Consider the following 16,255-nt stretch of genomic DNA (forward strand, 5'->3'; position numbering starts at 1 on the left):
GGAGAAGAAGAGGGTGCAAAAGGCAGCGAAGGAAAAGTTAAGACACAGTCTTGCCTACTGAAGTGTACATTCCGTCCGTCTCCTTTTTCTTTTTATATTTCCCTTAAGCTCTAAATGTCCATCGAATTGACTCAGTGTCGTAGGCACAACTATCTTCAGCTGCTTCATCAAAGACCTTCCTTCCACAATAGAGTCAGAAGGGGGCCTGTTCGCTAATGATTGCACAGTGTTCAACTCCATTCGCAATTCCTCAGATAATGAAGTAGTCGATGCCCGCATGCAGCAAGACCTGGGCAACATCCAGGCTTGGGCTGATAAGTGGCAGGGAATGACCATCTCTAATAAGAGAGAACATAACCACCTCCCCTTGACATGCAATGGCATTGCCATAGCTGAGTCCCCCATCATCAATATCAGCAATGGTACTAGGACCACTGCTTTTCTTGATATATATTAATGATTTGGGTGCACAGGGCACAATTTCAAAATTTGTAGATGACACAAAACTTGGAAGTGTAACGAACAGTGAGGAGGATAGTGAAAGACTTCAAGAGGACATAGATGAGGCTGGTGGAATGGACGGATGAAATTTAACACAGAGAAGTGCAAAGTGATACATTTTGATAGGAAGAACAAGGAGAGGCAATATAAACTAAAGGGTACAATTCTAAAGGGGGTGCAGGAACAGAGACACCTGGGGTTATATGTACACAAGTCATTGAAGGTAGGTTGAGAAAGCGGTTAAAAAAGCATACAGGATCCTGGGCTCAATTTTGAAATGAAAGTCCGAGTGCAATGGGGGTAGAGAAAATCGGAGAAATCCGGAGCGGGCAGGATTCCCAGCTCCATCCCGCTGAAGAACACGCACAACCCAGAGTTCATCTGGGTGCATGCGCCGTACCCGAACCTGGAAGTCCCACTGGCAATTAAAGCCGGCGGGACGATATTTAAACAAGCAAATGTACCATACTCAAGGTACGTTATTTTTGGCATATTGGCCATTTAAAACGATTTTGAACTTACCTGGGCAGCTTTAAAACGGCTTCCGATTCACAACTGGTGAAACCAGGCGTGAAGGGCCGGCTTAATGAAAAATAAAGTAAATAAAATTACATTTGCTATTGCAAAAAAAAATTAAACATACCTTGCAAACGATATCACCTGCACCCCCCTGCTCCGATATCTTCTCTCCCCTCCCCCCCCAACCCCCGCCTTCAGATGTCTTCTCCCCCCCCCCCCCCCCTTCACCCACTCTCTCGCAAGAGGTCAATGAGGTCTCGGTCTCTCTCTCTTCTCTCCACCCCCCCCCCCCCCCCCCACCCCGCCACAACCCCTTCACCACATGGGCTATAGCAGTTTAAGAAGGTGGCCCAACACCACCTTCTCAAGTGTAACTAGGGATGGGTAATAAATGCCGGTCTTGCCAGCGACGCCCACATCCTGAAAAATAATTTTTTGAAAATCACTTCCATCTCGCTGTGTGGAAGAGACATTGCACTGTTTCCTACAATAACTCATTCTTTCCTGGGAACTCAAAATTATGGAACCTGTCGTAGAAACATAGAAAATAGGAGCAAGAGTAGGCCATTCGGCCCTTTGGGCCTGCTCCACCATTCAAAATGATCATGGCTGATAGTCTAACTCAGTACCCTGTTCCTGCTTTTTCCCCAAATCCCTTGATCCCTTTAGCATTAAGAAATATATCTATCTCCTTCTTGAATACATCTAATGACTTGGCCTCCACTGCCTTCTGTGGTAGAGAATTCCACAGTGAAGAAATTTCTGAGTGAAGAAATTTCTCCTCATCTCTGTTCTAAATGGCATACCCCGTATCCTGAGACTGTGACCCCTGGTTCTGGACTCCCCAGCCATCAGGAACATCCTCCTTGCATCGAGTCTGTCTAGTCCTGTTAGAATTTTATATGTTTCGATGAGCTCACCTCTCATTCTTCTCAACTCTAGTGAATACAGGCCTAGTCGACCCAATCTCTCCTCATAAGTCAGTCCAATCAGTTTGGTAAAACCTTCGTTGCACTCCCTCCATGGCAAGGACATCCTTCCTCAGATAAGGAGACCAAAACTGCACACAATACTCCAGATGTGGTCTCACAACGGCCCTGTACAACTGCAGTAAGACATCCCTGCTCCTGTACTCAAATCCTCTTGCAATGAATGCCAACATACCATTCGCCTTCCTAACGGCTTGCTGCACCTGAATGCTCGCTTCCAGCGACTGGTGTACAAGGACTCCCAGGTCTCGTTGCACCTCCCCTTTTCCCAATCTATCACCATTCAGATAATAATCTGCCTTTCTGTTTTTACAACCAAAGTGGATAACCTCACATTTATCCACGTTATACTGCATCTGCCATGTTCTTGCCCACTCATCCAACTTGTCTAAATCACATTGGAGCCTCTTTGCATCCTCCTCACAGCTCACATTCCACCCCAGTTTTGTGTCATCTGCAAATTTGGAAATGTTACATTTAGTTCCCTCGTCCAAATCATTGCTATATATTGTGAATAGCTGGGGCCCAAGCACTGATCCCTGCGGTACCCCACTAGTCACTGCCTGCCACCCGGAAAAAGACCCGTTTATTCCTATTCTCTGTTTCCTGTCTGTCAACCAATTCTCAATCCATGCCAGTATATTTTCCCTAATCCCATGTGCTTTAATTTTGCACACTAACCTCTTGTGTGGGACCTTATCAAAAGCCTTCTGAAAATCCAAGTACACCACATCCACTGGTTATCCCCTATCTATTCTACTCGTTATATCCTCAAAAAACTCCAGTAGATTCCTTAAGCATGATTTCCCTTTCATAAACCCATGCTGACTTTGTCCAATCCTGTTAATGCCCTCCAAATGTTCTGTTATCACATTTTTTATAATAGACTCTAGCATTTTCCTCACTACTGATGTTAGGCTAACTGGTTTGTAATTCCCTGTTTTTTCTCTCCCTCCTTTTTTAAATAGTGGGGTTCCATTTGCCACCCTCCAATCTGTAGGAACTGTTCCAGAGTCTATAGAATTTTGGAAGATGATCACCAATGCACTATTTCCAGGGCCACTTCCTTTAGTACTCTGTCATCTGAGTTTACTTTTCCTCCTAGAATTTACAGCTGGGCATCATTTAACCACCATGTCTTGCCTCCTCTTTTTAACCAGGGTGGTGTCCTGTGCTAGCCAAAAACCCTAACCTTGGTTTCACAATTCTATAAAAAGCTGATCAAAGTGTCATCAACAGCAGCTCTGCAGACATCCTTGGATATCCTGCTCTCCTGGCTGATTGAGTGAGTAAACCAATAGGTGAAGCAATGGAGAAATAACCAGAAAATGTAGCTTCGTTGGGGAGAGAAGGAGTGGGACACTGGAGTTTAAAAAATGAACAAGGACATATTACTCTTTGTTCAGTTTACCTCCATTTTTATTCACGTGTCAACTTTGGCTCAGTGGTAGCACTCTTGCCTCTGAGTCAGAAAGTCGTAGGTTCAAGGCCGGCTCTAAAGACTTGAGCACACAATCTAGGTTGAGGAAGTGCTGCACTGTTGGGAGGTGCCATGTTTCGGTTTGGATGTTAAAACCGAAGCTACAGTTTATATTTAAAAATATTCCATGGCACTATTTGAAGAACAGCAGGAGAGTTCTCCCCGGTGTCCTGGCTAATATTTATTTATCCCTCAACCAACAAAAAAAAATCATCTGGTCATTTATCTCATTGCTGCTTGTGGGACCTTACTGTCATCTGCATTTATGACTCAGACTACATCCTCCTCTTGAGTGAAAACCAATTAAACATTCTTGACTATACCTGGTTTAAGTACCAGTTTGACTCAGCTGGTCGCACTCTTGCCTGAGTCAGAAGATTGTGAGCTCAAGCCCCAGCCCTAGGGCTTGAGGGCATATTCTAAGCTGACCCTTCAATTCAGTACCAAGGAAATGTTGCATTGTCAAAGTTGCAGTCTTTTGGATGAGATGTTAAACCGAGGCCGTCTGCCCTCTCAAGTGGACGTAAAAAATCCCATGACACTATTCAAAGAAGAGCAGGTGAGTTCTCCCACTGTCCTGGCCAACATTCATCCCTCAACCAGCATCACTAAAACAGATGATCTGGTCATTATCACATTGCTGTTTGTGGGATCTTGCGGTGTGCAAATTGGCTGCCAAGTTTCCCTACATTACAACAGTAACTACACCTCAAAAAGCCCTTCATTAGCTGTAAAGCGCTTTAGGAAGTCCTTGAGTCATAAAAGGCGCTTTTTCGTGAAAGCAAGTTCTTTTCTAAACAAAAGTGTCATGAAAGATTCTGTGGCACGATTCGAAGGGCAGGAATATTTTCCTGGTGTCCTGGCCAACATTCCTCACTCAAACAACAGCACCAAAAGACATTTGCTAAGATAACAGAAGTGACTATACTTCAAAAGTAATCATAGGTTGTAAAGTACTTTGGGACATCCTGAGGAAACAAAAGGCTCTATAATAAATGCCAGTACTTTCTTTAAAAAATTGAAGGAAACTTGCACTTGTGTTTGATATATTCAAGCAGACTTTTAAAAAAAAAATGCTATTTCACACAACTGTTATAGGGATCATTGCCAATCAATTCAGAAGTAAACAGGACTATTGCTTCAGGAACGAGAAGCAAAAAAAGCAAGCCATTTAAACAAGACGAGATGAGTGGTTCAGTTAAGACCAGTCACGATGCCGATTAACTCACTTCAGATTACACCAATATTTTACAGTTTATTTTATATGCATTGCTTGCGTAATTTATCAATTAAACAGTGTTCATTGCAATTTGAGTCATGTTGTCCACCTGTGAATCAGAATGTTAGAGAATTTATCACTCAGCTCCAATGCTTGGGTGATTTCAATTCTAGGCAAGTTTCAATTCTGAAGAATGAAGACTAATATTATAAAGAGTAACAAATGCATTGCAATTGGCCTCAGCACTCCTGGCTTGGGTGGGAAAAATCAGCCATATTTCCTGCTTCTGATCAATATTCAGTAACTCTTGCTGGAACATGGGCGTAATTGTGTGAGAGAAAAGGAATATGAGGAGGAGAGCAAGAGTATAAGAAAGTGTGAGTCAGTATATGAGCAAGAGTGCAATAGAAGGTGTGTGAGGGAGAATGTGAGTGAACGTGTGAGAGAGAATGCGCGAGAAAGATTTTGTATGTGTGAAAAAGAGAGAAAATATGAATGCATATGCTCATACATGAGAGAGAGAAAATTAGGTGGCATTAGATTAAGGCTCGGCTGTGATCTTTCCAAACGATTGAACAGCCTACTGACACAGCTAAGCTCACAAAGCCAGAAAGGATACTCGAGTTAGGGACTAGAGAGCGCTCTATTCCTGTGGAACTGTACACAAGCACAAGTCAGCACCTTCAGGAAAGGAGGGAAGAAAATTGGAGAGGGGGAAAACACTCATTTAGAAGTGTTTTTGAGCAGAGCAGCATTTGGAGATATTGAAGCAGATATTGATATTGATAAAAAAAAGTTGATAAAAAACCGTGGCAGCTGTTTACTTCCACGGTTTACAACATAACCTGCATCGTTTGATATACTGCTGTCATGTAAAATGTTTGCTATCCATTACACTACACGTGGAAGTGGAATAAAACCCAATGAAATAGTTTTACTTCATTAAATTCTTTTGACATCACAAACACTGCAGGGACAACCGCTATTGCTGAATCTGATCTATCTGTGCTGACACAGCCCAAGGGAGCCATTTCTTGCCGCAGTTCCCAAAATGGATCATATTTACTTGTCATGAAACTTGACCTGAACGAGTCGGAAAGTAAAGTTGCTTCCAGTATCGGTAAGTTTATCATGAGTGCTGGATTACTCTGGTATTCAAGCTGATTAAGAAACCAGTCCTTTCCTCCCCTCTCTTCCTGAAGATGCTGACTTGTATTTGCTACAGTGCCACTGGCGTCGGCTGCCCTCCAGTACTTTGCCCCAGTGGCCATTCTTCATGGGCAGCGAATGTTGACAGGTTAATATTCACAAAGATTGGGGGAGGGACATCAGACACATCTGACTCTGTTCTTAACCAATGTCCACATTCCAGTAAGGGACACTGTGTAATGATCAGGAGAGCGAGCCCTGGCTGATTACCCCCCTCTCCAGCTTAAAGATGCTGAGGTCAATTGTAGCCTATCCTTACCATTGCCCCAGGGAACATCAGCTAACTAGCACAGATTAGGTTATCCTGGTGTGTATGGCTCAGTTCTCCAGAACACTTACCAACTGAACCATCAGTGCAGCATCAAGAAACCAGCCTTAAAGAAAGTGACATCTGGTCAAGGTGATTTCCTTTTTACACTATGATAAAAATAAAACCCTTACCTTATCTTTTGAAACTTTGTGCGAAAAAGGACATGTCCCATCAATCTTTTTGCACGTTCCACGTAGGAATCTGCCAAAAAGAAAACAGAGAATAAAGAGTGCCATGGGGCCCTGCAGTTTTCTAATGTCCTGAAATGACTGTTTGTGCCTGTTCTAAAGGAGTGTCCTTTGACTGCACAGTAGTCACTTTATATAGTGAGCAGGTACCACTGAATCAAAAAGAGAAATAAAACGAGTTGGCAGGTGTAACAGTGGGCAAAATGGAAGGTTGTAGTACTGAGGTCTCCTATTGCAATGTCAGACACTTTATATATATATTTACATGCAACACTGTTTCCAAGTCCAGTTTGGCATGGGCAAAGTGTCCCGAATTCCCTTTGCATCATTCTGACATCAGATATTAACGCAGTTCTGCAGAAGAATGGGGTTTCCACGTTGCACTTGCTGCCCATTTCGCTCTGTAAATGCCCTGGTTGCTGTAATTTTTTTTTGATTTTTAAGGCATCTCTCAGTTTGATGAGCATAATAAATTTCACTCAACAAATGGTTAATAAAAATCAAATACACTGATATAGACGCACCTTGTACAGACTGCTACTTTCTCAGGGTCATGTATGTAGGGACAGTTGTCCCCTCGATTGCACTTTCCGAACCTGTTGTAGTACATGCAGTATTCCTTCTTCTTGGATTTCTTCTGCTTGGCCAGTCTGATAATAGCCAGGCTGCGTTGCACGGCACGGCTATGGGAAGACAATATTTGGTTAGATTTTAGGAAACTAGAGCCTAATCTTTCCAATCAATGTTAATTTAATTTGGCACTGGCGATAACCCGTTTAAAATAAATGGGATAACATAGATAGTAAAATCTAATTGAGGGATACAGTTAGGTCCTATCTGCAGCACAGTGAAGAAAAGGAAGAGGGTCTTAAGGCATTCGTAATTCCTCTCATGGCAAGCTCCTCATCTTGGGTGCACTGGCATCACATGAGGCGAAAGGGAAGGAGGAAGAGAAAAAAATCAACTGACAGTTGTACACAGGGAGAGAGCACAACCCAGGATCACCCTGGTTCATCCAAAGCTTAGGCCTGGGAGCAGGCTTTTTGCCTGGATTCATGACTGAGGAAACAATGTACATGAGGGCCTAAGAAGCCTGGGAGTAGGAAACATCTTTAATGACCTTAATTGCATCCAAGCCAAAGCCACAAGAACCCATCCCAAAGGTACGGTTGACCCTATATTCCCCACAATCACAAACTATAACCAGCAGTTAGACAAACTGCAGTCAGCATCCTTCATAACAGTAGTTATTATTCTATATTATAACTTGTACTTTTTTTTTGATGGTGGGGGAAAAGACATAGAACATGTTTTCAATTATGGGGCTAGAATTGGGTTACTCTGTAGTTGATTGGATAGTCAGTCTGCTCCTAGGCTTCTGCCAAAATCTCGTGCCCTTGTAGGGAAGTGCCTGGTCTCTAGTTGGCACCTCCTCCACAAGCTCAATAGTTAACTCACTTGCTGTGGTGAGAATTGTGGGCACTAACCTGCATCCCAGCATTCCATAGGATCCAGCACACTGCCTGTATGTGCAGACTTTATTAAAACAATGCCAGGTGTCATGAATCCTGAAGTGATATACTTTTCTTGCAAACAATCCAGTAGCGAAATTTGACCCAGAGCTTTTCTAAAAGCTAGTAGACAGGTACAAAAAGCAATCAAAAAGGCTAATGGAATGTTGGCCTTTATCTCAAGGGGACTGCAATACAAAGGGGAGGAAATTATGCTTCAGTTGTATAAAGCCTTGGTCAGACCCCATCTGGAGTGCTGCATTCAGTTCTGGGCACTGCACCTCAGGAAAGATATACTGGCCTTCGAGGGAGTGCAGCACAGATTCACCAGAATGATACCAGGGCTTAAAGGGTTAAATTATGAGGATAGGTTGCATAAATTTGGCTTATATTCCCTTAAGTTTAGAAGGTTGAGATGTGATCTAATCGAGGTGTTTAAAATGATAAAAAGATTAAATAGGGTAGATAAAGAGAAATGATTTCCTCTGGTGGGGGAATCCAGAACAAGAGGGCATAATCCTAAAATTAGAGCTAGGACATTCAGGAGTGAAATCAGGATGCATGTCTTCATACAAAGGGTAGTAGAAATCTGGCACACTCTCCCCCAAAAGGCTCTGAGTGATGGGTCTAGTGAAGCTTTCAAGACTGAGATTGCTTGATTTTTGTTATGTAAGGGTATCAAGGGATGTGGAGCAAAGGCGGGTAAATGGGGTCGATATACAAATCAGCCATGATCTAATTGAACCACAGAACAGACTCGAGGGACTGAATGGCATACTCCTGTTCCTATCTTCAGGTGTTCCTAAAATAAGGTGAAAATATACTTCCGTCTGCATTAAAATCAAAACTTCCACAGGAACCCGATTTCAAAGTCTACCAGTGGCTGATGTTAGCATCTCTTACAAAATCTGGGCTGCAAGTCGTACTGGACGCAGGTTTGTCCTAGTTTCTGAACCTGGGATGCAAAAAGCTATGTCATTCTTTCACATGCTATAACAGTCAAACGTCTGCCTTCCATGCTGGTGTGGCTGAGGCACGATGGATTAATACACAACTTACACTGATACGTTAGAGCAAAACTCAATCTCCGAACAGTGCGTTTTAGATTAACCCCCAATTCAGATGCAAATTTGGAAAATAAAATAATGTTCTAAACCAGCACAATGAGCAGATGCATTAACTGACCTTGCAATGTGCCGATGAGTGACCGCTTTGGTCAGGCTGCTGGGCAGATAGAGGTCACCGGTGTCGAAATCAGCCTCCAACCTGACTGTTTGAAGGAAGGGAAGAACAACAAAAAAAATAAAATGTCAGACTCTCTCAGTTTACCATTTATCTTACAATCTGCAGGTCTTAAATGCAAAGCTTGAGGTCACTGAACTATCAGCTTTTCATCTATCTCATCTTCTGTTCTACTACTTCCAACCCTGATATGTTGTGCAACATGGGCTTAGTTCACTTAAGCTTCCTCGAATAGAAAATACTGTACATCTGAAATCAGCTTTGTAAAATCAGATGATGTGAATTTTGCACAACGTAACTTAACACCAGACTTCAGCGTGAGACTAGAGCGTGCAAAACCCTATTCTGAACATCTACTCCTTCCCTCAGCAGAGAAATGGCTGTGGAGGGCATAAAGAATTCAGTTTAACCCTCTGGTGAGTTATTACAGATTACAGGGTCATAGTACGTGTGCTGATGCAGAGCATAATTTGACTGACTGGGTATTATTATCACGGGGACCAGCATGGCTGGGAGGGATTGGTTAGCACTTTGAAAATTGCACTTAACTGATTGGAAAGAAAATTATGGAATGAGAAAAAGTTGATTGGCACATTAAGCCTGCTCCTTCTAACTTATTCTGAACTGCAAAAATAGAAAAATGCTGGAAACGCGCAACCGGTCGGTCAACATCACGGCTTCTCCTCTTGTGCCATCATGGTCATCTCGTGTCCCAGGACTCCATCCTTGATCCCCTCCTGTTCTTCATCTACATGCAACTCCTTGGAAACAATATCCACAAGCACAGCTTCCACATGTAAACTGATGACGCCCAACCGCTCTGCCAACGCCCTTGTTGATGTCTTAGTATGCATTGCCAGCATGTTATGTTTTGGTGCAGATTGCTAACATTAGTGATTTTTCTTCTTTTATCTTATATATTAGACTGTTTCTTAAAACCTACCTACATGTTGCCCCTCGGCAACATGATCCGAAAACATGTCAGGTTCCACATGTACGCCAATAACATCCAGCTCTACTTCACCAACACCTCCCTCGACCCCTCCACTGTCTCTGATTTGTCACACTGCTTGTCCAACATCCAGTACTGGAAGAGCAAAAATTTCCTCCAACTAAATATTGGGAAGACCGATTGTCCTCGGTCCCCACCACAAACTCCATTCCATAGCCACCGACACCATCCCTCTCTCTGGCCACCATCTGAGACTGAATGAGGCTATTTGCAACCTTGACGTCCTATTTGACCCTGAGATAAGCTTCCGACCCCATTTCCACTCCATCACCAACACCGCCTACTTCCACCTCCGTAACGTCGCCAGTCTCCGCCCCTGCCAGCTCATCGGTTACTGAAACCCTCATCCATGCCTTTGTTACCTCCAGATTTGACTATTCCAATGCTCTCCTGGTCGGTCTCCCATCTTTCACCCTCCATAAATTTAAGCTCACCCAAAATTCTGCTGCCCATATCCTAACTCGCACCAAGTCCTGTTGATCAATCACCCCTGAGCTCGGTGACCTACATTGGCTCCCATTCCGATTTTAAAATTCTCATCCTTGTTTTCAAATCCCTCTATGGCCTTGCCCCTCTCCATCTCTGTAACCTTCGCCAGCCCTACAACCCTCCCAGATCTCTGCGCTCCTCAAATTCTTGCCTCTTATGGATCCCTGGTTTTAATCGCTCCATCATTGGCCGCTGTGCCTTCAGCTGTCTAGGCCCTTAGCTCTGGAATTCCCTCCGTAAACCTCTCCGCTTCTCCACCTCTCTTTCCTACTTAAAACCTACCTCTTTGACCAAGCTATCGGTCACCTGTCCTAATATCTCCTTATGTGGCTTGGTGTCAAATTTTGTTTGATAATTGCTCCCGTGAAGCGCCTTGGGACGTTTTACTACGTTAGAGGCGCTATATATAAATGCAAGTAGTTGTTGTAGAGAGATTAATAACCGCAGGTGGAACTATCAACGAGAAAAAAAAAAGAAAATCTGCTTGCCACTACTGTCCGAAGGTCACTTAAGTGAAAACGATGGAAACCTGGCCAGTCAGTTTTGAATCAGAGAGTCCGGTTTAGAGGGTGGCAGCAATCAGGTAATTTTGATGATTTTTGATGGTTGTTTTTGACAGTTGTTTGATTGCTGCTTTTGCTGTGTGCCTATACAATCCAGCCCTGTTTCACAAATGGGCCTGTTTTGCACATCCACGTGCTTCCTTTTTTTAAATGCCCTGCTACCTGCTTACAACTCTGTCTTCTGTCCTGCCTTTTCAACTGGCCACATCACAGCTATCCTAAAAGAAAAAAAACGAACTTGCATTTATACAGCGCCTTTCACGACTTCAGGATGTCCCGAAGCGCTTTACAGCCAATAAAATATTTTTGATATGTAATCACTGTTGTAATGTAGGAAACACAGCAGTCAATTTGTGCACAGTAAGGACCCACAAACAGCAATGTGAGAATGCCCAGATAATCTATTTTCGTGATGTTGGTTGAGGGATAAATATAAGCCAGGACACTAGGGATAGCTCCGCTGCTCTTCTTTGAAATTGCGCCTTGGGATCTTTCACGTCCAACTGAGAGGGCAGACAGGGCTGTGGTTTAACATCTCATCCAAAAGTCGGCACCTCCGACAGTGCAGCATTCCCTCAGTACTGCACTGGAGTGTCAGCCTAGATTTTGTGCTCGAGTCTCTGGAGTGGAGCTTGAACGCACAACCTTCTGACTCAGAGGCAAGAGTACTACCACTGAGACACGGCTGACACCCATTATCCTGGTAATGCACTGACACTGATAACACGCTTCACTTTTCTTTTCCCTTATCTTCTTATCATTTTTCTCCTCTCCCAAAGCTGCTGATTCCTTGCTGGGTGCAGTGCCATAGACAGCAATGTTCCTACGCTGCCTCACCCATTATTCCTCACCTGCCCAATATTCATAGGAAAGCCTTGACAGCGAGTGTTGGCAGACTAATCAGCTGTGAGGGAAATCACAGATATGCCTGAGCCTGTGTTCACCCATTGTCCACAGGTGTGCACTTATTAAAAGGAGGAGGCGGCAATGATTGGTAATCACGAGGGGGAGGAAATCATAGCTATGCCCGACCTCTGTCAAAGGAGAGAAAAGTTGGGGGGGTGTGGGGGGTGGTGGGGAGGGAGAAAGTCAGCTAGACTTTTTCTTTCCCTCTCTAACAGTGTTCATTTCAACTGCACTGCTAACAAATCTTGTATTTTACACAGATCACAAGGCAGAAACAGGACTCTACGAACAACAGAAAATGACTTTAGTTACATGACAACCTGTCCACGTCACAGACTGAAAGAGTACAATTTAATTGCAGAAGACCCAGTGCTTGGTTGACTGGAGTCATCAAGGTGTTGTCGATCTGGCTCCCCATCTGTTCAATTGTGAGTAAGTGCTTATGTCAACTAATTTGGGCATGTTTTACACACGCAGGCATTAAGAAACTGTCACAATAGGCAATGGAGGCACGACGTACAGATTGAACAAAATGAGGAAATTAAATGGACTATTTGGAGCTGGGGTCAGCACAGGGAATCTGACTGGTTTACCTGGAACATGTGCAAACATCTCGAATTCACTTAGAGAGATCCTCCCTTCTCTCAACATACACGCTATACGAACAGCTCAACTGAACTACTGACCATTAATTGACTGAGAGGGAGCTATCCTATTGTCTTTATACACATACTACAGAAGCCCCTTGACAGGATTATGATTGAATAATTTACTGAGCTACATAGAAATACATACAAGTTACAACATGGAAACAGGCCATTCAACCCAACCAATATGTGCCACCGTTTACCCTATATGCAAGCAAATAGTCCACCCTGTTCCCATATCCTTTCATCCACCTTCCCAATCCAATCTAGAATGTTGACATAGTTTCTGCCTCAACTATTAACTCTGGAAGTGAATTCCACAGACTCACAACTGTCTATGCAAAGGATTTCTCCTGCCCTCTGTTCTAAATCGGTTGCATTTAATCTTGCATCTCCCTCGTTTCAAAGATCCCGCAACTATTAGAAACAGTCTGTTTCCATTTACCTTGTCCCACACTTTCATTATTTTAAACACTGCTACCATATCATCTGTGTTGTTCTAACAAAAAAAGACCCAATTTTTCAAGTCTTTGGCAGCATCCTAGTGAATCTGCACTGTACCCTTTCTAAAGTCTCAATATCCTTCCTATAGTGTGAAGTCCAGTGCTGTACAAGTACTATGAGGTCGTATTAAGGTTTTAAATAGGATCATTACTCCTTGACTTTTTATCGTATACCTCGTGATAAAACCTAGAATTCAATTAGCTTTTTTTTTACTGCCATATCAACCTGAGGTGATGCACCTAATGTGCTGTGAACCGTTGCCCCCAAATCATTCTGCTGTTCCACAGCACTGAGCCTACTTTCAATCAATGTATAATTACTGCTGTTTTTTTCCTACTAAAATGCATCACCTCATGCTTATTGGCATTGAATTTCATCTTTCACTTTTTCCCCCATTGTATCTTTGCAAATTTCTTTGATCTTCTAAAAAAAACTATACCTCCTATTTTGTTACCATCTGCAAATCTTGAAACCACTCCCTCTAGGTCTATATCTAAACCACTGATATGCACAGTGAATTGAAGTGGTCCCAGAACTGAACCCACTTCCAATCATTCTGAAAAACTACCGTATTCTCTGTTCTAACTAATTTTAATCCAGTTTGCTATCCTCCGGCTAATTCCATACCCCTTTAATCTTCTGTAGTAATCTCCCATGTGGCATCTTGTCAAAAACTTGCCTGAAGTCCATAGGGTTCACTACATCCACTGCACTTCCCCCCCATCTACCATGTCTGTTACCTCCACACAGAATTCTGAGGTTTATCAACTATGATCGGCACTTTTGACATCCTTGCTAGCTACTTCTAACTATTTTCTCTTTATCTAGAAATGTGGTAATTTCATCCTTAATTGAAATCTCTACGTTTTCCCTATCACAAATGTTAAGCTAACTGGCCTGTAATTACCCAGTCTAGCTCTGTCTCCAGAGCACTGAAATATAATTTCTAGGGCTTTGGCAATTTCCTCCCTCGTGATCCAAGGATATATCCCGTAGGGCTCCTGGCTGCTTATTTTCCTTGAGCCTAACTAACTTTCCTTTCATTCTGAAGCACTTCAGGATTCACTTGCTCTCTGATATCTTTCTTTTTCATAAAGACCGATGCAAAGTACTTATTAATATCCTGACTTTTTGACCATCATGTACAAATTGACAATCCTCTCCTCTTAGAGGTCCCACCTCACTTTTAACCATTCTCTTTTGAATGATACATTGTAAAATACTTTTCTATTCCTTTTGATGTTTTATTGAATTTGTTTCCTTATACTCCCTTCTTAGCTTTCCTTATCCTGCTCTTAACCCCTTTTATTTTCTCATATCCTCCTTGTTTTTTCATCATTATTATTCTTACTAGTCCTCGTAAGCCCCCTTCTTCAACGTTAATTTGTTTATAACCTCTTTATTTATCCATGACATCCTAAGCAACAACTTGCATTTATATAGCACCTGTAATATAGAAAAACACCCAAGGTGCTTCACAGAGGCGTAAAGTAAGAAGAAAAAGACTTGCATTTATATAGCGCCTTTTACAACATCAGGGAGGTCCCAAAGCGCTTCACAGCCAATTAAGTATTTCTGAAGTGTAGTTACTGTTGTAATGTAGGAAACGTGGCAGCTAATTTGTGCACAGCCCGGTCCCACAATCAACAATGAGATAGATGACCAGATAATCTGTTTTAGTGATGTTGGTTGAGCAATAAATATTGGCCAGGACCGGGGACACTCCTTTACTCTTCTTCAAAATAGTATCATGGGATCTTTCACGTCTACAATGGAGGGCAGATGGGGCCTCATCCAAAAGATGGCATCTCCAACAGTGCGCCACTCCCTCAGTAGAGCACTGAGGTGCCAGCCTAAATTTTGTGCTCAAGTCTCTGGAGTGGAACTTGCACCCACACCCTGTGACTCAGAGGTGTAATCAGACAAAAAAAATCAAAGGATACGATATTAGCTTAGTTATAGTGGTTTTAAGGAGGATCTTAAAGACGACGGATAAGGTGTGGTGGAAGGGTTTAGGGAAAGAATTCCACAGCTTGAGGCCTGAACAGCTGAAGGCACAGCTGCCAACGGTGGAGTGAAGAGAGAGAGGAGTGCACAAGAGGCCAGAGTCAGAGGAATGGAGAGCATCTGCTGTTAGTTAGACTTGCCTCTGCAACCTTCAGCTCAAAATTTTTTTGCCCACAAAGTTGTTGAAAGTGCGAGCTGATAACGATACAGTGAGGGAAACAGGGCATCTGGCACCTGAGTGAACAGGGCAAGCAACTGGGTATCTCCTTAACCAATGAGATTTATGATCATAAGAATAAAAGAAATAGGAGTGGGAGTAGGCCATAGGGCCCCTCGAGCCTGCTTTACCATTCAATAAGATCATGGCTGATCTTCGACCTCAACTCCACTTTCCTGCCCGATCCCATTAACCCTTGGTTCCCCTAGAGACCAAAAATCTATCTCTCTCAGCCTTGAATATATTCAATGACTCAGCATCCACAGCCCTCTGGGGTAGAGAATTCCAAAGATTCACAACCCTATGCGTGAAGAAATTCCTCCTCATCTCAGTCTTGAGTGGCCGACCTATATCCTGCGGCTATGCCCCTTCGTTCTAGACTCTCTAGCCAGGGGAAACAATCTCTCAGCATCTACCCTGTCAAGTCCCCTCAGAATCTTATATGTTTGAATGAGATCACCTCTCATTCATCTAAACTCCAGAGAGAATAGACCCATTCTACTCAACCTCTCTTCATAGGACAACCCTCTCATCCCAGGAATTAATCTAGTGAACCTTTGTTGCAACGCCTCTAAGGCAAGTATATCCTTCCTTAAATAAGGAGACCAAAACTATACGCAGTACTCCAGGTGAGGTCTCACTAAAGCCCTGTACAGCTGTAGTAAGACTTCCTTACTCTTGTACTCCAACCCCCTTGCAATAAAGGCCAACATGCCATTTGCTTTCCTAATTGCCTGCTGTA

The 16,255-nt window shown here is 43.0% G+C and overlaps 1 protein-coding gene across 1 annotated transcript in view; it reads right to left on the minus strand.

The window, feature by feature from the left end:
• The window catches only part of zc3h3 (zinc finger CCCH-type containing 3), a 260,428-nt gene that overhangs the window by 81,933 nt on the left and 162,240 nt on the right, over nucleotides 1-16,255 (minus strand). Inside the window, exons 6-8 of the mRNA XM_067978747.1 lie at nucleotides 9,112-9,196; nucleotides 6,940-7,098; nucleotides 6,359-6,428 (exon numbers count right to left, since the gene is read on the minus strand). Coding sequence (XP_067834848.1) covers nucleotides 6,359-6,428; nucleotides 6,940-7,098; nucleotides 9,112-9,196 — 314 coding nt within the window. The remainder of the gene's footprint in view (nucleotides 1-6,358; nucleotides 6,429-6,939; nucleotides 7,099-9,111; nucleotides 9,197-16,255) is intronic.

Source organism: Heptranchias perlo, chromosome 3, assembly GCF_035084215.1.
Source record: "Heptranchias perlo isolate sHepPer1 chromosome 3, sHepPer1.hap1, whole genome shotgun sequence".
Taxonomy (NCBI): domain Eukaryota; kingdom Metazoa; phylum Chordata; class Chondrichthyes; order Hexanchiformes; family Hexanchidae; genus Heptranchias; species Heptranchias perlo.